The 23,119-nt window shown below is 45.7% G+C and overlaps 1 protein-coding gene across 3 annotated transcripts in view; it reads left to right on the top strand.

Annotated features, from left to right (window-relative positions):
- Positions 1 to 22,659, top strand: part of DNAJC6 (DnaJ heat shock protein family (Hsp40) member C6) — a 42,110-nt gene extending 19,451 nt beyond the window's left edge. For all 3 annotated transcript variants that reach the window (XM_056497795.1, XM_056497796.1, XM_056497794.1), the window contains 18 exons: positions 452 to 602; positions 1,579 to 1,628; positions 1,724 to 1,872; positions 5,213 to 5,335; positions 7,298 to 7,431; positions 8,149 to 8,343; positions 9,656 to 9,773; positions 10,424 to 10,503; positions 10,667 to 10,860; positions 10,949 to 11,029; positions 11,624 to 12,055; positions 13,864 to 14,016; positions 14,758 to 14,826; positions 15,464 to 15,598; positions 17,440 to 17,694; positions 18,202 to 18,347; positions 19,342 to 19,518; positions 20,451 to 22,659. In XM_056497795.1, the coding sequence (XP_056353770.1) occupies positions 452 to 602; positions 1,579 to 1,628; positions 1,724 to 1,872; positions 5,213 to 5,335; positions 7,298 to 7,431; positions 8,149 to 8,343; positions 9,656 to 9,773; positions 10,424 to 10,503; positions 10,667 to 10,860; positions 10,949 to 11,029; positions 11,624 to 12,055; positions 13,864 to 14,016; positions 14,758 to 14,826; positions 15,464 to 15,598; positions 17,440 to 17,694; positions 18,202 to 18,347; positions 19,342 to 19,518; positions 20,451 to 20,552 (2,744 nt within the window). In that variant the 3' untranslated portion in view covers positions 20,553 to 22,659. The remainder of the gene's footprint in view (positions 1 to 451; positions 603 to 1,578; positions 1,629 to 1,723; positions 1,873 to 5,212; positions 5,336 to 7,297; positions 7,432 to 8,148; positions 8,344 to 9,655; positions 9,774 to 10,423; positions 10,504 to 10,666; positions 10,861 to 10,948; positions 11,030 to 11,623; positions 12,056 to 13,863; positions 14,017 to 14,757; positions 14,827 to 15,463; positions 15,599 to 17,439; positions 17,695 to 18,201; positions 18,348 to 19,341; positions 19,519 to 20,450) is intronic.
- The last annotated feature ends 460 nt before the right edge of the window (positions 22,660 to 23,119 follow it).

Raw genomic sequence — 23,119 nt, 5'->3', positions numbered from 1 at the left:
TCCTTTTCTCCAGCCTGAGCCCCTTCCCATCCCCTCAGGGATTCTCCAGCCCCTTCCCAGCTCCTCAGGGATTCTCCAGCCCCTTCCCATCCCCTCAGGGATTCTCCAGCCCCTTCCCATCCCCTCAGGGATTCTCCAGCCCCTTCCCAGCTCCCTCAGCCCCTCCTGGCTCTCCAGACCCTCTCCCAGCCCTTTTCCCTTCCCTGGACATGCTCCAGCCCCTCCATGTCATTCCTGAATTTAACCACCCAGTTCCAACCCCCAGTTAAATCTTTTACCATGTTCTCCTCCCTGTGCTGAGACTGAACATTGACCCTCCACAGAGCCCATCCCTCATCATTGGAAAATCCCAGCCTTGAGGATGAAAACCACTTTCCTCATGCCTGAACCCTCCCAGGGATGTGTTTGGTTGTTGGGGATGTTCACAGCAGTGATTTTTGTCGTGGTGCAGGTGCCTCCTCTCCAGACATGGAGTCCAGCTATGGGGGAGGCCTGCTGGACATGGTGAAGGGAGGAGCAGGGAGGCTCTTCAGCAACCTGAAGGACAACCTGAAGGACACCCTCAAGGACACCTCCTCCAAGGTCATGCAGTCTGTTGCCAGGTACAGTGCACCTGAGGCAGGGAAAACCAGGAGCTGCATGGAAGAGCCCAAAGGAGGGATGGGGGGGCTCCAGGTGGCTCTTTAAATGATGTTTATTGTATCTAAATGACACAGCAATTTATTTATTATTATATTATAGATTTATATATTATTATATTATTATTTTTATATTAATCTAATTTAAATATTATTATAGTATTATTTATTATTTAGCAATTTATATATTATTATATTATTTATTTACTATTTATTTATTATTATTTAAAATGCTGTTTATTCTGTCCAGAGGATACAGCAATTCATGGGTTGTGGGTGACAAAGCCCAGTGTGGGTTTGTCTGAAGCCACTCTAGTTCTGGTTAAAATGCATTATTTACTTTTAACACATAACAACCAATCAATACTTTCACTGTTACCTACAGCCTATCATAACTACTAACATTTCCATATCCATGTCACTATTCTCCAATCACAAAAATTTAGTATGCCACAGTTTAAGCTAGAAGTTATATTTTATTTATTTATTTATTTTATTTATTTATATATTTATTTTATTGTGCCTCTCTTTGCTGTGCTTGCTGCTCCCATCCCTAAATGCACCTTGGAATGGAAGAAAGGCTGAGGTGACTTTGTTTTGGGGACTCTCCTGGTGTCATCCCAGCTCCAAGGGATAGGGGGCTACAAGAAATTAAGGAAATTAAATGTAAGACCCCAGAGAGTCTGAGGGATTTGCAAAGTGCAAACTTCTGGAGATTTCTCCTGGAAACTGGCACTAAAAATTAATGACAGAAGGGAAAAGGGACCTTTCTTGCAGGTTTTGCATCCAGTTAATTGCATGTGGAGAGGGGGAGGCTGGGTCACTGTCTGCATCCTAAGGATTCATTTTAAGACAATTTTTCCTTGAGTGATAAATAGATTTTTTCTGGGAAAACACCCCTAATGTGCTGCTAAATTCTGTCTCCTGCTTTGTCTCTTAGTTACACCAAGGGAGAGCTGGATATTTCCTACATTACCTCAAGGATCATAGGTAAGCCCTGCTCCATGCAGAAATCCAACCTGCAATACCCAAACCCCACAGTTCCATCCATCCCCGCTCACCCTGGCCTCTCCTTGCTTTCCCAGTGATGTCTTTTCCTGCTGAGGGAGTGGAGCTGGGCTTCAGGAACCACATTGAGGATGTCAGGACATTCCTGGATTCCAGGCACCCCGACCACTACACCGTGTTCAACTTGTCACCCAAATATTATCGCAGTGCCAAGTTCCACAACAGGGTGAGTGCAAACTCCTCAGGGACAGGGGCAGCAGCTCCTCTTGCAGCCAGAACTTGAGGTGATTTAGGAGTTTAAGCTGCTGGGGTGGGTTTGGGAATTTTAGCTGGGAGCACAGGGATGACAGAGCTGGAAATTCGGGGATAATGTTCATGTGAGGAGCCTGGGAGACTGAAAGGCATTGCACAGAGTGGAGAGAAATAAAGAATAAAGCAGAGTTTTACAGCTGCTCCTACAGAGTGTTGGAAAGAATAAAATGAAAAGCTTTGGAAGAAATTACCAATAGAAGAAGGGAGATGATTTTCCTGCAGTTGGGCTTTAATCAAGCAGCAAAGCAGGGGGAGGAAAAGGGATCTGAGGGGCATTTTGGCTCTTGTGGCTTTAAAAAGCCACCTGCACTGCCTGGCCCAGTTTCCCCCTCTAAAACCAGAGCAGCATCAGGGAGCACTGAGAGGCTCTGCTTCATTAATGGCTTTTAGAGGAAATCTCTTTGAAATGCTGAAATGCAAGATTAGATTTAATCTTTCTGAAAAATTCCTGTTCTTTCCCTCTCTCACAAGTGGTTTTTTTATTTTAATTTTGAACTTTTGATGCCTTCAACCCAAAAGGCAGCTGCAGTTGCCAGGGTTAACCCCCAGTCAGGGTAAATGAATCTAATCTAAGCCTAATTTAGTTTTAATTTGAGGTGTAGCTGAATTTATCTTCAGTAATTCTGGTCACCAGAAACCACTCACTGACACTTGAAGCAAATTTCTCTGTGGCCATCAGTAACCAGACTTCAAATGGGAGTAAATGAACAGGGAAGACTAATTAAGAGATATTAAGAGCTTTGAATCTTCAGTCTTGATTGATTTTGGTGCATCACTGATGCTGTTTGTGGGTGTGAGAAAAATTTATCTACTTCTGAAAGTCCAACATTAAAGACCTATTACTGTGTGAGCTGGCCATAATTCCTGAATCCCTGGAATTATCTCCCACCCTACCCAACACCTCAACAAGTGACTTTTAATGTCACTCTCAAAGGACAGCTCAGTGCTTTGGAACCATTGCTTTGACTCACACAGGAAGAAAATAACATTTTCTTTAAATAAAATATTATGTTTTCAGTTTATGGGCTGGGAAGTCCTGATTCCAAGTAATTTTTATGGGAAAGAAATGTGAACAACACAATACATGAAATAATTACCAGGCTGAGCTTTATATATCTTGCAAAAAATACTAAAGGGCTCTCAAGGAGTGAATCCCAGTGAATTTTCTGCTGGGAAGAGGATGTCAGCTGTGAGATACACTCTTGTTCTTTGACAGGAAAGGCTTTTGAATTCCTGCTTTCTTTAAAAAACTTTCAGCTCTAAGACCAAAGTAGGTCAGTGTGCTGTGTGGTGGCACAGGAGGGAGGTGAAGCTATGTCCTGCTGAGTGGCCCCAGTGCCCAGGAGGAGAGGGGACTGGGAGGGTGGAGAGGCACTGGGAAAGGTTTTGGCTGCCCCAGAGCGTCCTGGAAGTGTCCAAGGGCAGAGCTGGGAGCAGCCTGGGCTCGTGGAAGGTGGCAAGGTGATTTTAATGTCCCTTCCACCCCACCCAGTGTGTGACTCTGAGCAGAGACCTGGCTGTGCTCTGCTGTCCCCCTGTGTCCCCAGAGGAGAGCTCCCATCAGCCTCAGAGCAGTTCCAAACACAGAACTCCAACCTAACACTAAACAAACCCAAACTTCAGAGCCCCTCATGGGTCACATTCCTGGCACTTGCTGCCCTGCTGCTAAAATCAAACAAGTGCTGAGTGCTTATTCCCAGAGCTGGAGAATTGCACTTGCTTTTCCCCAAGGTTGTCTGTGCTGAGTGCTGGTGAAGTTCTGTTTGGTAGAAACACCAAGCACACATTTAATTTCCTAATTGCAAACCATCAGGCAGATGTGTAATTAGAGGCAATGTAAATATGTAATTATGGATTGGTGGGAAATGTGTATTATTTACTAGAGAATTGATAATGGCTTTTCCAGATGCTTGTCAGGGAGGTGTGCTCAGAAAATTGTCAGTGGAAAGGTCACTGCAGGAATTCTAAGAAGGAAAATCAAGGATGTACAACAGAAGGAATGAAACAAACTCTGGAGACAGGAGAAGGTGGAGAGGGTAACAGGGAATGCTCACTCCCTGCTCTCCAAACTTTGAGCACTCTTTCATTTCTTCAGTGGCTTCTACAACACAAAGCCACATCTGCTCACAGCAGGATATTCTGGAGACCAAAACTTTCACAGATCTAAAAAGTAATCAGACAAATATCTAATTTGCAGTGAGACAAAAATTGAGTTTTCCAGCTTGGCCTGCCCTGCATCCCATGGGAGCCTTTGGGATCCCTGTGGGACACGACACAGCCTGGCAGGGCTCTGGCTGGAATCTGCCTCTGCTCCAAGATGTTGTGCAGGTGTCAGACAGAGCCTTAAGTGCAAGTTTTAGAAAACCTGGAGCATTTCCTTCCTCTGAGAGATGAAACAGTTCTGGGGAACATGTGGCTGTTTAAGAACATCTGGGCAAATCATCTCCTTCCTTCCCCATTCCCATTAAGCAGCAGCCAAATGTCAGCTGAGAGAGAGAGAGAGAACCAATTCCTCAGCTGAGGACAAGCCTCAGGACATTTCTCCTTCAAATTTCTTCTGGCCAGAAATGCCTTTTTAAAAAAAGATATTTCAATTAAAACCAGATGAAAGGGAGATGTCTGTTGAGGGCTATTTGATGTGCTGCTTAGGACTGCAAGGACTGACTCAGAACCAGCACACTGAGGAACAGGACCCAGACATCCTTTAGGATTTGTGGGGTTTCAGCTCTAAGCAGCCATTCATTTTTCTGGCTCATACATTAACATACTTACTCAGAAAGGATTTTTATTCTTTTTTTTTTTCAACAGAATTTTCCCTTTCATCAGTTTAATATTTGTCACATAGGGCTTGGAAATCTGTGCCTCAGAAGGAGTCAGAACAACAGATGCTCAGTGCCCTGTGCAAATCAGAGCAGTTTTTGGGGACACGTTGTACAAAGGCTTTAGAAATCAATGTGAGCCTTCTAAAAGAGCCCATCCAGATAATCTGATGTGAAATGTAAATTTTGAAAAATGTGCAGCCAGGAGCAACACATCAGCCTGATGTTACTTCATTGAGAAAGCTTTTCTGTCTGCCTCCTCATAACTCACGGGAGGCACGGCGCAGATTCACACACGAGGAGGGGAGGAGGAGGTTTCCAGCACATAACTCTGGGTGTAAAGGACAAGCAGGTTTGTGGGCAGGGAGAATTTGCAGAGCAGGGTTTGTTTAATGCTCCCACAAACGTGTTTTTGTGGCTGGTGGCACCCTGCAGGTGTCTGAGTGCAGCTGGCCCGTCCGGCAGGCGCCCAGCCTGCACAACCTCTACGCTGTCTGCAAGAACATGCACAACTGGCTGCAGCAGAACCCCAAAAACGTCTGTGTCATCCACTGCATGGTGAGTGCACCCCACTGCAGCCTGCCAGGGCTCAGCACTGCCAGGGCACACTGCTCATGGAGTGTCTGGAGTCTGTGTGCCTGTCTGAAAGAGGGGTGGGATGGGATGGGATGGGATGGGATGGGATGGGATGGGATGGGATGGGATGGGATGGGATGGGATGGGATGGGATGGGATGGGATGGGATGGGATGACATTGACTCAGAGGAAGGCACATCATCACCCAAAGCTCAGCTGGAAGAGATTCACTGAATGAGAAGTAGGAATGCAAAGAAAGAGAGGTCAAAATCATTCTCTAGGAGAAAAGTCTGAATTTCTCCTAAGAGTTGTCAGCTTGCTGTGACTTGCTCAGGGTGTCCAGAGCAGCTGTGGCTGCCCCTGGATCCCTGGAAGTGCCCCAGGCCAGGCTGGATGGGGCTTGGAGCAGCCTGGGACAGTGGAAGGTCCCAGATGGGGTTTAAGGTTCCTCCCAACACAGACCATTCTGTGATTCTGTGATTTGCATTTCAGTCTAAGTAGTCACAGGAGAAAATGCAGCCTTTGGACTGAAAGGGGCTGGAAATTGGGTAGAAAACACAGAGCAGGGGATTCTGTGGAAGTGTGAAATGGAGATTTTGGAGTCTCTTGCCATCAGTGGTCAGGCCTGGCTGAAGGAGCCCAGCTGCCTCTGCTCTAGGAAATCCCACAGGGATTACCCAGCACTGGGCAATGCTGGGCTGTGTGAGCGTGGTGTGATCCTGGATCACTCCTCATTCTCTCCATCCAACCTCTCACATTGACAGCAGTGCCCAAAAGCAGAGCTCTGCTTTGCTCCTGGAGCCCAAATGAATCCAGGAGGCTGTCAGGCCTGATCAGCAGGACCTGGGAGGAATGGAGGAAATGACTGATCCCAAATTGCACAGAGCTCCCATGTGAGCCTGGCATTTCTGCCTTGCACAGCACAGCCAGCAGCTCCAGGACATAAATTCCCTTCAAACAGAGAGAAGGATGCACTTGATGCCTCCAGTCCTGGAAATCCAACTCAAAAATCCAATTCCTCTCCTGTCCTTTGAGCAATGGATATCAGGATAATGTGATAAAGGGCAGGGAGTCCTTTCCAACAGGCTGCAGAAACCCACTTAGTTTATATGAACCTGAGAGATCTTGTCAGAAACAACTGGCAGGGGCTAAACTTGAAAAAAAGTAAACAGCCTGTTCATGTCAGCAGCTTCTTGGGTCAGAAAATTCTGCAGAAAACGGCTGGAATGTCTAAAAGGTGCCTGAAAAAACCAATGGCAAGGAGCAAAAGTGGTGAGGCCTTGAGGAGCTGTGGATTCCCCATCCCTGGAAGAGTTCAAAGGGCTTTGGAGCACCTTGGGATTGTGGGAGGTGTATAATAGGAACCCAGGGCACTGGGAGTACGTTGATTTTTCTCCTGCTCTTCCTATATTTTTGATCTATTAATGTGACTCAGCAAACTCTCCCCCATAATCACCTTTTAAAAAACCCCATCAGGAGCAATCTGTAAGCTCAGACCTGTGGAGGTGTTTGGGTGAGGGAGCCTGGATTTTTTGTTAGTTTATCCTTTTCCAGGAAGAATTTCTGTTAGAGGACTGCCTGCAGCTGTAGGATGGCTGCCTTCTGACCCCTGTGGTCCCTTCCAGGCCTGTGTTTGAAAGAATTATAAAATGACAGCTGGGAAGCAGCCATGAAACACCAACATTTGCAGCCAAAATGTTCTTGTGGGATTTCCAAACAAGTGTAAACCACCCTCAGCTTTGGCTGGTCTCTGGATTTTATCTTTGCTTTGATTGTTTACTGAAGTCCTGAGTGTTGAACTCAAAATTTGTCATCATCTTGTGGTCTCAGCCCTAGTCTTTCTGGATAAATTATATTTTGTGATTCCAGGAGGAGTGGAGAGGTGAAATGTAAAGGACCTTTCTGACACTCACAGTTCTTCCTCTCTGCCCCTCTTGTTGCCAGGATGGCCGTGCAGCCTCAGCAGTTCTGGTCAGTGCCATGTTCTGTTTCTGTCACCTCTTCTCTCATCCTGGCCCTGCTGTGCAGCTGCTGAACACAAAGAGACCTGGAATTGTACTGTGGCCATCTCACAGGAGGTACAGTATCCTGGCTCAGCACTGGGAGCTCCACTCTCATGCTCAAAGCTGCCCAAAGACCTGTCAGGTGTGCTTTGCCTCAGTCCAGATCCCAGAGCTCCTCAGAAATGAGGAGGGATCAGGTGCTGGAAGAGCTTGCCCAGAGCAGCTGTGGGATTTCTTTCCTTGGAGATCCTCAGTGGGGTATCATATCCAGAACAAAATCAATTCTGACACAGAGCTGTGAAGCTGCTCCTGCTCTGAGCAGATCTTCCAACCTGAATTATACCTTTATTTGAGATGTCTCTGCTCACTGCAGAGGCTGGGATTAGATAAATGCTAAAGGTCCTTCCAACCCAAATTATTCTATTATTTGAGATGTCTCTGCTCACTGCAGAGACTGGGATTAGATGATAAATGTCCTTCCAACCCAAATTATTCTATTATTTGAGATGTCTCTGCTCACTGCAGAGACTGGGATTAGATAAATGCTAAAGGTCCTTCCAACCCAACCATGCCATGCTGAGCCTGTGGTTAACAGGTGAATCCCTCTCCTGTGCCAGCTGCATCCTCCCAGAACCAGAGCTGCAAGGTCAGTTCTGTGCCAGCTGCAGGGATGTTGGAGCACGTGGAAACTCCAATCCTCTCAAAGAATGGCACCGCCGCTGGATTTCCAGGTGGATTTTGAGTATGAAATGAGAGAAATGGAGATTCCAGGCCTGTTTTCTCTGCCTGCAGGTACATAGGATACATCTGTGACCTAATAGCAGACAAGCCTGTCATCCCCCACTGCAAACCACTGACCATCAAGTCGGTGACCCTCAGCCCCGTGCCCTGCTTCAACAAGCAGCGCAACGGCTGCCGGCCCTTCTGCGACATCCTCAGCGGGGAGACCAGGATCCTCAGCACCTCCCAGGAGTACGAGAGGATGAAGTGAGTTCTGGGATAACTGCACAGACACCAGGGTCTGAGGTTTTCAGGAATGGGATAACTGCACAGACATCAGGATCTGAGGAGTGTGATAACTGCACAGACACCAGGATCTGAGGTTTTTAGGAGTCTGATAACTGTATAGACATCAGGGTCTGAGACTGGCAGGAATGGGATAACTGCACAGACATCAGGATCTGAGGTTTTCAGGAGTGGGATAACTGCACAGACACCAGGGTCTGAGGTTTTCAGGAATGGGATAACTGCACAGACATCAGGATCTGAGGTTTTTAGGAGTGGGATAACTGCACAGACACCAGGATCTGAGGAGTGGGATAACTGCACAGACACCAGGATCTGAGGAGTGGGATAAGTGCACAGACATCAGGATCTCAGGAGTGGGATAACTGCACAGACACCAGGATCTGAGGAGTGGGATAAGTGCACAGACATCAGGATCTGAGGAGTGGGATAACTGCACAGACACCAGGATCTGAGGAGTGGGATAAGTGCACAGACATCAGGATCTCAGGAGTGGGATAACTGCACAGACACCAGGATCTGAGGAGTGGGATAAGTGCACAGACATCAGGATCTCAGGAGTGGGATAACTGCACAGACACCAGGATCTGAGGAGTGGGATAAGTGCACAGACATCAGGATCTGAGGAGTGGGATAACTGCACAGACATCAGGATCTGAGGTTTTTAGGAGTGGGATAACTGCACAGACATCAGGATCTGAGGAGTGGGATAACTGCACAGACACCAGGATCTGAGGTTTTCAGGAATGGGATAACTGCACAGACACCAGGATCTGAGGTTTTCAGGAATGGGATAACTGCATAGACACCAGGATCTGAGGTTTTCAGGAATGGGATACCTGCACAGACACCAGGATCTGAGGAGTGTGATAACTGCACAGACACCAGGATCTGAGGTTTTTAGGAGTCTGATAACTGTATAGACATCAGGGTCTGAGACTGGCAGGAATGGGATAACTGCACAGACATCAGGATCTGAGGTTTTCAGGAGTGGGATACCTGCACAGACACCAGGATCTGAGGAGTGGGATAACTGCACAGACACCAGGATCTGAGGTTTTCAGGAATGGGTAACTGCACAGACACCAGGATCTGGGTCTGGCAGGAAGCAGGATACCTTCCAAGACATCACCCAGTTGGTTCCCCCTGTGGAATATTTTTATTTTAACCAAGCAGAACACTGCCTGCTCCTCCTTGCTTGGCCTGAAGGAGGTGAGAGCTTTGATGTGGCAGGAGGGAGCTTAACCCTGGCTTTCCTCCTCTTCCTCTCAAGAGAATACCGTGTGCAGGAAGGGAAGGTGCTGATCCCCCTGGGAGCCACTGTCCATGGAGATGTTGTTGTCTCTGTCTATCACATGAGATCCACCATCGGGGGACGACTCCAAGCCAAAGTAGGAGCTGGTTTCACTTCTCTTTGGAGGCATGAGGGGAAACAAGAGTTGCCTAAACAGGGAATCTCCAGCATTTCACTGAGGATATATTTGAAACTGGAATACTCACCTTGCAGAGTGAACATTTTCCTCTCCATTCATTATTGGTGCCCTTTGCTGTGCAGATGACATTTCCCTGTGGCCTCTACTCCAAGTGAAATGGTTTTATATTTTTTGGGCCACAAACCTCTTGTTCCAATGTGTTCAGTAGTAATAGCTTAATTTCATTGCAAAACTGATAAGTAGATTCCAGAAATAAAGAGAAGCAGGGAGAGAAGGCCTATTCCAAAATTCACCCAAAATTCACCTCAAAATTCACCCAAATTCACCAATTCACCTCAAAATTATCCTCAAATTATCCCCAAAACAGCCAAAATTCACCCAAAACTCACCTGAAAATTATTCCTGAAGGTTTTCTGCTGTACAGAGGCTGCAGAAGTAGGGTTGAAGGCAGATGGAAATATTGGGAATATTGAGAAGGAATTATTACCTGCAGAACAAGCAGAATAAATTCAGTTATGTAGCAGCTAAGATTAAGGTAGACTTAACTAACTCCTGTATTTAATCCCTTGTTCAATCTGGTTCTCTCTGCTTTTTTTTTTTCTTTTCAGATGACCAACACACAAATATTCCAAATTCAATTTCATACTGGATTCATAGCCCTGGGAACAACCACTCTCAAATTCACCAAGTGAGTGTTTGAAGCTGAACATTAATCAAACCTGTTGCATAAAAGCCTGATGAAGGCTGAGGGAGAACAGTCACAGATGAAATATGAAAAGCCTGAATATACTTTTTATAGCTTTCCAGAAATATTCTTCCCTTTTAACCTGGATCACTCTTGTCCCCTTTAGGCCTGAGCTGGATGCCTGTGACTCTCCAGACAAATATCCTCAGCTCTTTCATGTTATACTGGACATAGAAATCCAGTCTGCAGACAGACAAACTGAATTAACTCCCCCATGGGAGAACTTCACGACAAAAGACATCAATCCCTCCATTCTCTTCTCCTCCCACCAGGAGCACCAGGACACTCTTGCTTTGGCAGGTAAGGGCTGCATGGATTTATTCCCTTTCCATGATTTCTTCATGCTGGGTTTTGTTTCATTCCACCTCTCTGGTGCTCTGTGCTGCAGGTAGAGGTGCCACAGATTCCCCCCAGGATAACATCAGGAACGTTGGGCAGAGTGCATTCTTCTCCTCTCTCAGCTGGCAAGGTAGGCAAGGGTTGGTCTTCAGAGCCAGATCTGCTCCAAAGAACACAAAGAATTCCTGTTTCCCTGCCTGGAGAAGAGTGGGGCTGAGGGATCCCACTGTAGCACGGCTTTGCCATTAGAGCTGATCACACCCTGATGTTGCAATGGAGTGGGAATTCCTTTCCACAACATCCTCCTCAAACTGTGCTCTGTGGGACCATCATTGACACAGTTCTAGGGGGAACCTTCACTCCAGGCCTCCTTTGTGTTAAAACTTGAAATAAATAAACTTTGATGAGAAAATTTAGGTTTTTGGCAAAGGAATCATGGGATCACTCAGGTTGGAAAAGATCTTTAAGGTTATCATGTCCAACCATTCCCAATGCCACCACTGACCATGTCCCCCCTCCATGGATGGGGACCCCAGCTGTGCCAGGGCTGCAAAACCCTTCTGGGGAAGAAATTTGCCAGGTCTTATTTGCAAAAGCAAAATTACTTTAGCCAAATGCTGCTGTGCTATTCTCAGCTTTCTGTTCTGCTTGTAAGCTGATTTTTACAGACCTTTGTGATGACCAAACTAACAGCTGCCTAATTTTATTTTCAATCATCATTTAGATCAGAAATCTGACAAAAGTAGCTCTCACCCCACCTCAGAGGATCGAGCAGCGTTGGTGCATGAGGAAAGCGAACAGTCAGATGACGAACTCTTGTCCCTTTCCAGTCAGCACAGTAATGCCAGCGGTGACAAGCCCCACGGGACACCCAAACACAGCAAAAAGCAGCAAGAGCCTCCAGCAGCACCTCCCCCTGAGGACGTGGACCTGCTGGGCCTGGATGGCAGCCCCATGAGCAAGAGCTTTCCCTCGCAGCCCAGCGCTGCCCCCTCTAACTCTGACCTGCTGAATGATTTGTTTGGGGTGTCCCAGAGCCCTGCTGCAGCTGCTGCTGAGGAGGTTTTCCCCGTGGGGGGACCCGGCTCTGTGCACTCGACCCCGCGGCGCTCGGCAGCTTCGGCGTCGCCGTCGCCGTCGCCGAGGGTGGCAGAAGGTAACGGAGGCTTGTCCAGAGGGGGGCCTGGGCTGGGAGGAGCCCTCTGGGGGATCTGCTCCTGGCTGCCCCCCTTTGGTGGGGGGATCCCAAGAGGACAACCAGCTCTACCCTACCCTACCCTACCCTACCCTACCCTACCCTACCCTACTCCACTCTACTCTACTCTACTCTATTCTACTCTACTCTACTCCACTCTACTCTACTCTACTCTACTCTATTCTACTCTACTCTACTCTACTCTATTCTACTCCACTCTACTCCACTCTACTCTACTCTACTCTACTCTACTCTACTCTACTCTACTCTACTCTTCTCTACTCTACTCTACTCTACTCTACTCCACTCTACTCTACTCTACTCTACTCTACTCTATTCTACTCCACTCTACTCTACTCTACTCTACTCTACTCTATTCTACTCTACTCTACTCTACTCTACTCTACTCTACTCTATTCTACTCTACTCCACTCTACTCTACTCTACTCTACTCTACTCTACTCTACTCTACTCTACTCCACTCTACTCTACTCTACTCTACTCTGCTCTAAGCTGGTGCATCCTCACCAAATCAGTCCCTACTGGAGGCTCCTCACACCAACAACCACTGGAGATCCTCAGTTTTGCTCTCATTATGTGTCCAATAGTGCACATGAGTTTTTAAAAAAATCCTCTGAGGGCTGGGGTAGACTTACAGCACTATGAGTTGGATTTCTCTTTTAACTTAGGGGGTTTGGAGCTGTGAGAGTGATGCTGGACTAGGAAATAGAGAATTTCTGTTTCTTCCAAGACCAGCCTCCAGGAGTGGTTGGATAAATATTTAAGAGAGGGATCTTTTGAAGGATAAAGCAGAGTAAGTGCAAAGAGAGAGGAGAAGAATCCAAGTTTTAGTGGAAGAAATGGGTGACTTGTACCTGGAGAAGGTTTCTCTTGCTGTGGCTGTTGTAGGCTCAGTCTGAGCTCTCATCCAGGGGAGGTTTCGCAGACACATCACACAAGAGGTGCAGTAATGGATCAGGAAAAGATTTAGGGATGTATGAGCTCTGCAGAGCCAGAATCATACAGCTCAATTGTCCCAAGCCAGGAAAACAAGGATAAGAGCTTGGGGAATAAGTGAGGAGTAGTGACTGAGTAACATAAGTAGTGAGTAGCATCATCTCCACAGGGCAGAGCTTCTAGGGATTGCACCTTTCAGGATGCTTTTAACCTTAATTTTGTTGACAAAGATCTGAGTGACTTCACAGGAGTTTCTTTTGGTTGAGTTTGTTGGGGTTTTACATGAAAGAGAGAAAACTGAACAAACTGATCAAAAATGGAGTTTGAGAAGAACTGGATTTTTGTAAAAAGTGATGTAGGAAAGATATCCATTATTTTCTAAAGATGCTTCTAAAAGTCCTTTTATCCCCAACATGGATAACCTTTGCCAGCCTGAAATCATCTTGAGAGGAAGCAGGAATGGCAGGAATGGCACCAGGGCAGTAACTCCAAGCTCCAGACTGTCTTCCACCCTGTACTGGCAGTCAAAACTCCATCTGAAGTGCCTGAATACTTTAATACTCACTCTGCCTGGCTCTAAATTCAGCCTCTCTCAGGAAATGAGAGATGGGGTCAGTTTGTTGCCATGACCAAGCCATGGGGCTCTTTAGGTGCCCAGAATTTGGGATATTGATGCTCTCCAGTTGCTCCCCCACAGTCTGAGGCTGTCTCCCATTTGCTACCTGCAGGTACCAACTTTCCTCTCCCCACAGCATTCCCTTACCCTGAAGCACATTCCTGGTACAAATATTTTCTCAAATATATTTTCACAGCCACTGCCTTTGATCCATTTGGAAGCAGCCCCAAGCAAACTGGTCCAGACCTCCTGGGTTCCTTCCTTGGCTCATCAGCTGGCCCTGGGGATCCTTTCCTTCAAGCCACAAGAAGCCCTTCCCCAACTGTGCACAGCGATCCCTTTCACATGGGTAAGAAAGGGGAGGCTCTGCCAGGGTGTTTAAATAAATGCAAAATGTTGCTTTGAAATAGAAATGGAACCATTAAGTACAAACTGATGCTTCCCATAAAATGACTCTAAACCACAGAAACCCCAGGAAACAGGAAAGAGCTTTTTCTCTCTGGACATGAAGAATATTCAGCATCTGAAGTGTGGTAGGATGAGCTGAGTTTTGCTCAGGTCTTAGACTTAATTAATAGGCCATTTATATAAATAAAAAAGAGGCCATGGAGAATGTCTGCCCATATATTCCTGTGGTTATGAGGTCTCCATTAATTGCACTAAACACAGCCATATTTACAGAAATCATCCTTTGGTGATTTTAGTTGAAGGCACCAACTTTCTTTACTCCTGTGCTAACCCCAACCAAATTCACAGCTGAATTTAACTGAAGAGAAGGAATTCTCTTCTATTTATTTAAAAGTTCCCTCATTTCCTCCTTCTCAGCCCAAAATTTAATGTGCAAACTTGTCTGAAGCACATTCAGTCATGGATTTGTTTGTACATGATCATCTAACATTGCTCCTGGGGAGGATCTCCCTGGAAAGTTGGAAGGGATCTTAAAGATCCAGTTCCAGCCCCCTGCCATGGGCAGGGCCACCTCTCACCTGAGGTTTTTAGACCTTGTAGAGTCCCAGTGGCTCCTGGTGGGCACTAGGCTGAACTGGTTTTGCTGGGCTTTGAGATACTGATACCAATCATTTCTCTTCAGCTTCAAGCACTCCAACTGTTTCCATCCAACCAGATGTTTCCAGTGGTTGGGACTGGCCCAATAAAACAGGTATGTGTCATAAAATTCAGGGTGGTTAGCAAAAAAACCTCCAAACTTTAAGGAGCTCTGAGAGGGGAGAGGTAGAAGAAAAGTGCTGCCAGTGACTGCAAAGAACAGGTTCCCTCTGATTTCCATACTAAAAAAAATTAAAAATAAAAATATTTCCATATTTTAAAAAAATCTGGGTGTGTTTCCTCAAGAGCCCAGAGCAGGGCAGGTGAGGTGAGGCTTCCAGAGGTTGTTTCATTCCATGAAGAGTCCTGGGAAAAACCTGGGAAGTGCTGTGCATTCCCAGGATGCCACTGAATGATTGCATGACTCTTTCTAATCTTGGGAGAGTGTGTCTGGCTTCCCAAAGTTGTTTCCTGAAGGCTTCTAGTTCTTAAAATATATCCATGTGTCACAATTCCTCTGGCAGAGCAGACAGGCTGGGAACACTCCTGCTGCTGCTCCTAATTGGGAGTGGGAGTATCACAAGTCTGAGGCTGCTCAGGAACCTGACAATGGTACACTCAGTTTTAATAGCAGCCTTCTAATATGTGGCTGAGCACTGGGGAAGAGCTGCATATCAAACAGGAGAGAAAATGTTGTTTTTTCTTTTATATATATGTATATATATATATTTTTATTTTTTTTTCTTTTTAAGGTGGTCTAGGAATGGGAAGTAAGTCTGCTGCCACCAGTCCTACAGGATCCCTCCACAGCACTCCCACTCATCAGCCTAAACCCCAAACACTGGATCCATTTGCTGATCTGGGAAGTCTTGGAGCGAGTTTAGCAGGTTTGTAACCCTTATTTAAAAAAAGAGAAAATAATAAATTACCAGGATTCTTTTAGAGAAATAGGCTGAGCAGCCTGGTGTGTGTGTGGGGCCTCTCAACCCACCTGCATGCCAGTGCTGCTGCCAGGCTTTTCCTACTGCCTGATTCTCTGTAAACTCTCTCAAATCCATGCTTTGCCTGATCCCCAGTCAAAAAATGTGCTGGCAACGTGCAGGGAGCTCAGCAGGCACCATGGATTGCAAAGCACAACCTCTGATCAGTCCAAACACGCCCTGCCTGAGGATGCTCTGTGTTCAAGTGCTGCTGCAGGCCTGGGAGGAGAATTTGGCTCTGCAAAGCTGATGGGCTTCTTGAGGAACTGCTTCCTTCCAGACTTGACTCATTTTTCTGCTTTGTGAGAAAAGCTGTGGAATTGATCTGCCTCTAATTTACAGTATTATCTAAAGGTGGGGTATTTACAAGGCTTTACTTTACAAAGCTTGACTGCTTTAGAAAAGCCTTTCCCTCTTGTTCTATGTCATAAAACAATCAGCAAACCCTCAATTCCAATGCTTAAAAGGCAGTTCTGAGAAATTACTGAAGTTTTCCCTAAAGCCCAGCATTGTCTGAGTGTGATAAATAGGTTTGTCCTGCCTTTGTTGCTGCCCTCAGCTCTCTGGTGGTGTTTGTTTTCCCCTCTGCGTCAGCCCCAGCATGGCTCTGGAATCAGGTTTCCCACTTCCCTCTGCTGGATTTCAGGCTGCTCTGCAGGAGCAAAATAAAAAGGCTGCCAAGGCCCACGTCAGAGCCACCCAGGTCCTTCTAAAACATGCATTCTGTAGGAGAGTGGTGGGGTTTCAAAACAAATGGCTTGGCATGCCCAGGATATTTAAGCACTTTTTTGTTGGTCGTGACTAAATCGAAAGCACTTCATCCAGTTTCCATGACACATTTGCAAGCTGGGAGCTGAGTGTGGATGTCAGTGTGAAATAACAAAATATTGACACTGGGTGCCTCCCACAAACACAACCACAGCCAGAGGAGCATCCCCTAAAGCAGTAAGGTGCTGGGACCCATCTCTGAGGATGGTTTTATTCAGCACAGAGTGAGGAGACACAATTTCAACACCACCACTGGGTGCTGGCACTGGCACAGTTTGCCCAGAGAGCTTCCTCATCCCTGGAAGGGCTCAAGGCCAGGCTGGATGGGGCTCTGAGCAACTTGGGCTGGTGGGAATTGGAATGGGACTGGATGAGCTTTAAGGTCCCTCCTAAATTTAATCATTTTGTCATTGTGTGTTGCCACCATCCACACAGAGCTGTAGCTTTCCAAGGAATTTCTAATTCCTCAAACCCTCAAACCCAGGCACTGCCCTATAAACAACCCACAGAGCAACCTCGGGTCAAAAAAATTGGTGCCAGAGCTGAAAAAGGAAGCCTGGGGTGTGGAAAATGGATTTGTAGAGAGTTTTCAGGGCTTGACAGAATACATTATGTATTTGTATGTAAACCTGGAGATAAGGAACATTGATTTAGAAATGCCATGGAATAGGACAGATATTGTTGAGAGAGAAATGGAGCTAGAAAAAAAAGGTTTTAAAGGATGGCTTTGAAAATAAGACTAGATACTTTGGAGAAATAGAACTATGAAACATGTATTGTAATAGAACTAACGAGGGGTGGTTGTGATGGTGTGAATTAAAATATCTGTATTGTCTCACCATTCATACGAGACTGGAATGAAAATGAATTAAAAGCTTTTTAAAACGTCTCTCTGGGTGAGAAAAGGGTAAAACCCAAGCCGGGGGGGCCTTTGGTGGGCCGGATTCCCTGTCTGAATCCCCTCCCGTGGCTCTCCGCAGGTGGCCCCTCGTTCGCCAGCAAGCCCACCACGCCGACGGGCATGGGCGGGGGGTTCCCCCCGTCCCCGCAGAAGCCGCCGCCGCAGCCCATGGGGGGCAGCGGGTGGCAGCAGGGCGCGGGCTACGGCTGGCAGGGGACACAGCCCAAAGCCCAGCCCAGCGTGCCCCACGCCTCCCCGCAGAACAAGCCCAACTACAACGTCAGCTTCTCGCAGGGGGCGCAGGCCGAGCGGGGGAAAGGAGCCGCTAATGTCGGTAAGAGCCTTGGCATTGGGCGGCCACAGGGCGGGGTCCCTCGGATGTCCCCTTGGTTTGCAGGTTAGGGCTAAGCAAGTCACTCATGTTGATTTTTTGGTGTTTTATCCTGTGCTAGATGCTAAACTGTGCTGTTTAGGAAGTCCTGTATTCCAAATGAGCTTTCAAAATAATCCTGGAAGTGTACAAGGGCAGGTTGGAAGGGGCTTGGAGCATCCTGGGATAGTGGAAGGTGTTGGAACTGGATAACCTTTCCAACACAAACCATTCTGGGACTCAATAACAATAACAACAACAACTTAAAAGTATTTTTAAGTTTTAAGTATTTTTAAGTTTTAAGTATGTTTAAGTTTAACAACATTAAGTAACATCTTTCATGAGAACCTGCACGTTTATTGCACTGGGAGATTGTTAATGTGATTAACCAAAGGATGTATCTTATGTAGAAAGCCAGTGTTGAATGCACCCCTGCTATGGTAATAATTTCAAATCTTCTTGTTTTTCAAGATTCCAAGCCAAAAGTGTCTGCAGATTTTGAAGATTTATTATCTGGTCAAGGGTTTAATGCTCACAAGGACAAGAAGGGCCCCAAAACAATAGCTGAGATGAGAAAAGAAGAAATGGCAAAGGAGATGGACCCTGAAAAACTAAAAGTAAGCAAAATTCTTGGTGATGTTCTCCCAGTCATTCAATGTCCTCAACAGATTTAAAACTCCAAGGTTACATTTCTGTCCCCAACCAGGCCACATCAGCAATGGCTCAGTGTCACTGTCTGGGCTGCTGCTCGTCCCCAGCACTCCAGCCCTGATTAGCAGGCACTGCTAATTGAACTAATCCTCTGCCTCATTAATCCTGCCTGCTTTGGAATTCTCTCATCACTCCTCAATAAATTGCCAAAGTGCAGATCTCTTATGAAAGGGAAGGGAATTCAGCCTGTCCTGCTCTGTATGACCACAAACTGGAATGGCAGGAGAGAGAACTCAGAGGAAAAGCTGCAGCAAAAGCCAAGTTCTATAAAACAGAATGATACTCCCAAATTTCCTGGTTTTAGCTTTGTGGAAAGGTTTTAACCTTTGGGAAGTGACAGCAGCCACACTGAGCACCACCATCAGCCACAACAGCTAGACAGGGGTCAGGCCATGGAGTGGGCAGGAGTTTTCCCAGCTCCCATTTTTATCCCCACAAAAGCTGTCGAGTCACTGAAGCTCCCAGTTGATTTGGCCTTCCCAATATAATCTCTTTGCTCTGATGCATTTTTATTTCATTGGGACAGCTCAGCCTGGAACTGTAAAATCTACTTATGCTTTGGTTTTCACATTTACATTTTAGCTTAGCTGAGCTTAATTTAGGTGTGCAATTAACCTTGCTAAAGAGCCAGGCAGTTAACACTTAATTTGTCTTTTGACTATTCCATCAAGCATTACTAAGTGTTTTTAGCAGGGATGTTGCTCAGAGTCTGTCTTAACTTTCAAGCAGTGATACAAAAATTAATGACAATTAGACAAAGGTTTTCTGAAGGTTTTCTAAAGAAATGGAAATGGAAAGAAATTTAAGATGCTCCTCAGGGTCACAGCTATTCAAATGAAGAAACTCTGTCCATCAGGAATAATGTGAGACATAACTAGAGACTTACCCTCCTTTCTGCAGGTGCTGGAGTGGATTGAAGGGAAGGAGAGGAATATCAGGGCACTGCTGTCCACCATGCACACGGTGCTGTGGGCAGGGGAGACCAAGTGGAAGCCTGTGAGTATGGCAGACCTGGTGACCCCAGAGCAGGTGAAGAAGGTGTACAGGCGGGCTGTGCTCGTCGTTCACCCCGACAAGGTAAGGCTGGGCTGCTCCACCTCGGGGGGCTGGATGTTGGATGGCTGCTGGATTCATTGCTGCAAACAGCTCTGTGCAAAGTGAGAGATCAAGATTTTTGCTGGTTTCTGAAAGTTGAGAACTCTAAACTCACCCCTGGAACTGTTTAAGGCTAGGTTGGAACAACCTGAGATAGTGGAAGGTGTCCCTGCCCATGGGACCATTTAGTCTTTAAGGTCCCTTCCAACCCAAACCAGTCAGGGGTTCTGTGACACCACTGTTCTGTGAAACCATTATTCTGTGAAACCACTGTTCTGTGAAACCACTCCCAGCCCCAAGACTGTGCCTGGAACCTGCTGCTTCAAGCAGCAGAAATTCAGAGCTTTTGTCACCCTCACTTTGACTCTCAGCTGTTCTGCTGCTGGACAACAATTCCTGCTAAGATCAAATCAAACTCCTACAACAGAACCATCAGCTTGTTTGATTGCCCAGCTCGTGGCTCGTGCTCTGGCTGCTGACCAGGGGGCAAGGACTCCATCTGGGACACCCCATGGGGAGGAGGAAGCTTCCACTTGGCAGGGAATGGAGGCCTTGGGAGGATGTGGGCTGCCTGAGGTTTGCAGGGATTCTAATTTCATCCAGGAGCTGTGTCAGGTGGCAGCTCTTCCCCTTCCATGCAGGTGCAATTCCTCTCCCAATGCCAAGGTTATATTTATTATTTAGAAGGTTACATTTATTATGCCCATGGGACAGTGCTTTATCCCACTCTGGTGGTTGTCAGCTCTGAGGAGCAGCAATGCCAAGAGATTCTTAAGGAATTCCAGAGTAGCTTATTTTTTGTCAAGGAAAAAATGAAAATTCATGGAACTGCTTGGGAATCTGCACATGTGCCAGCTGTTGTGGTTGGGTTTGGGAGCTCTGATATCCCTCTTTTCTCTCTGTTTTTATTCCAGGCTACTGGGCAGCCATATGAACAATATGCAAAGATGATATTTATGGAGCTAAACGATGCCTGGTCAGAATTTGAAAACCAAGGACAAAAACCCTTGTATTAGGTACTTTCTCAGCCTCCACTCCAGACCCATGCTAGTGCTTATATAGTCTCTTGTCACAAATGTCACAGATCAACCAAACTCTGGCTGGAAATTCAGAAGTTTCAGAAAACTAAGAGCCTAATACTTATCATGAAGAGCACGAGAAAGGTTTCCTAACACTTGTCTCCAGAATTCTGAGCTCCGAGGAACTCTGGTCACCTGGCTCACCTTACCAGGGCCATAGGGTTACAGCTTCTGGTAACTTTTCTGTTTTATTTTGGATTCCAGTGGGACAAGAGAGAACACATACTGGAAAAAGGTGGAATTGGTGTGTCTCCCACAAAGTGTAGCTGGTGAATTTCCTTTTTTATTTTATTTTATTTTATTTTTTTTGTGAGGTGTGATATGGCAACGCTTCAGTCGACTTCAGCAGCTGCTGGTGAGGCCCAAACTTTGATGTACTATTTTTACCTCTGGGTTTGGATGGCATTATCCAATTGAAGTGCTCAGCTGTGGTTTAGGCACACTCCTAACAGTCACCAATTGCTGCTTAATCGCTCATCTAGTGTAGTCTGGCTGAATAGAGCCAAAGCTGAATCCTGGGTTGGGTGGGTGTGGCAGCTGCTGCTGCTTTTGCATTAATGCTGTGCTTGACTGCAGGGAAATGTGCAGGCAGAATTCCTCAACCAGTCCTTGATCCAACAGCCCCTTGTTGGTTTGTCAAGCAGCAGTTTTGGGGGGAAGGGTGAATTCACCTTGTCCAAGTGAGCAATGAGCACGTGCTGCACTTCCCGTGGTTCTCATCAGCAGCCTGAAACCAACAAAGAGATACCAACAACTTCAAATTCTGCTGGAGAGGTTTAGAAACTTCCCAGTTTCTAGGCAACACTTCCCCTCCTGAGGATTCAGAACTTTTTCCAGCCCACTTGTATCACCTTTATGCCTTTATCAGCTCCAGGGCACTTGGCCAAGGCTCTTGGCAGGCTGACACCTGTTGCAACTTCATTTTTCAGATCATGGTGAACAAGCTGTCACACAGACATCCACAGACCAGGTCTGATTTCTGAGGTCACTCCAGTGCTAATTGATTATCTTCAAAGTTTATATTGGACCAAAGCAATAACATCACAAGGAAATCTCTCTGTTGCTGAAGCTGAAAGCAGCTTTCCTAGTTCAAAATCGAGTTGAAGTTCAAACTCCACCCCAAATTCTGGTGTTCTTTTGCAGAGTAACTAAAGTTAGCAGTTTATTTACCAACACCTATCTGGATTTGAGGGATACTCAGAAGATAGGCAGGAAATAATCTGTATTTACTGCCTCAGGAGCAGGTTGCCATCAGATGTGAGTCTTTAAGGCTGGTGGTTTTTCAAGACAATCCACTACTTGTTGCACTTACATTTTCAAGTGGCAAAGCTTTTACTGCAAAGACAGTGTGTCAAAGTCCATGGCTTTCTGTATGAAACATCCTTTTGTTGTACTGGTCCATTATTTACTGCCATTAACTGAAAATGTGAAACCAACACATAGGTCTCCTTTTATATAAAAGACCTTAAGATAATAGTAACAAACTGGATGTTATTTATTAATGTTTTGATCCAGTATGTGCTTGTCTTATTTAAAGAGATAACTGGAATGTGAATCATGTTCCTGTGATTTGTTGGTTTATTGTTTCTCATTCACATTTGTAGATATTGTGACCTATGCCTATATAATAAAAAGGATCTCATTACTATAATGTACTTTTTTTAATGATGAAAACCTCATTAGCTTTGTATCGAGTTTGTCACGGCACATAACTCTGGATACACATCCATTCACAAAATACAAATCCATCATTAAACTTTACCAAAAAAAACCCCCACCAAACCCCTCTACCCCACTTAAGCTTTGATTACTTCCATCCCTAATGTTTTTATGGATGCATGAAAGTATTAGGATGTATGTATATCCAAATAGTTAACTAAAAAAAACCAAACCCATTCTTGTCATATCTGGTAGTGACAGAGGTTATCAATGTTCAGGTTTACTGTTTGACTAAATTATTGTAATTTTTGTAAATAAGGTATATACTCGATGAAATTGTGACTGGTCTAAAACATTTGTATATACATTAAAAAGCTCAAATTAACATATTCAGCTATCTTTTGTGCTTGTGACCATGAGGTTCAAATCCTCCATCCTGTGTGAGGGGTGGTGAGCCCTGGCTGGGTCAGGTTTGTCATTATCCACAGGTTGGCATTGCAGGTGCTTTTCCCAAATTATTTGGGAATTATTTGGAAATTATTTGAGAATTCTTAAAACTTAACATTGCTGTTCTTAGGCTACTGGCTTCAGAGACCCACAGCCAAACAAGTCAGCAAGCCCAAATTTTTCAATTTTTTGGGGGAAGCATTTAGTGGATTAAGCCTGTTTTAATAAGTCTTGTGGCTCAAAATAATTTTAGATAATGAAAAATGGGAAAAATATGGATTGGGGAGTGTATAAACAGAAGATCTGAGGAGGGAGGTATCTGAAGAAAATCTCCCTGGGCAGGATTATTGAAAAGGTTGTGCAAAATCTCCCTTTAAAAGGCTTTTCTTTGGACAAAC

Source organism: Oenanthe melanoleuca, chromosome 8 (genome assembly GCF_029582105.1).
Source record: "Oenanthe melanoleuca isolate GR-GAL-2019-014 chromosome 8, OMel1.0, whole genome shotgun sequence".
Classification (NCBI taxonomy): domain Eukaryota; kingdom Metazoa; phylum Chordata; class Aves; order Passeriformes; family Muscicapidae; genus Oenanthe; species Oenanthe melanoleuca.
This window is presented reverse-complemented; position numbering and strand designations above follow the sequence as displayed.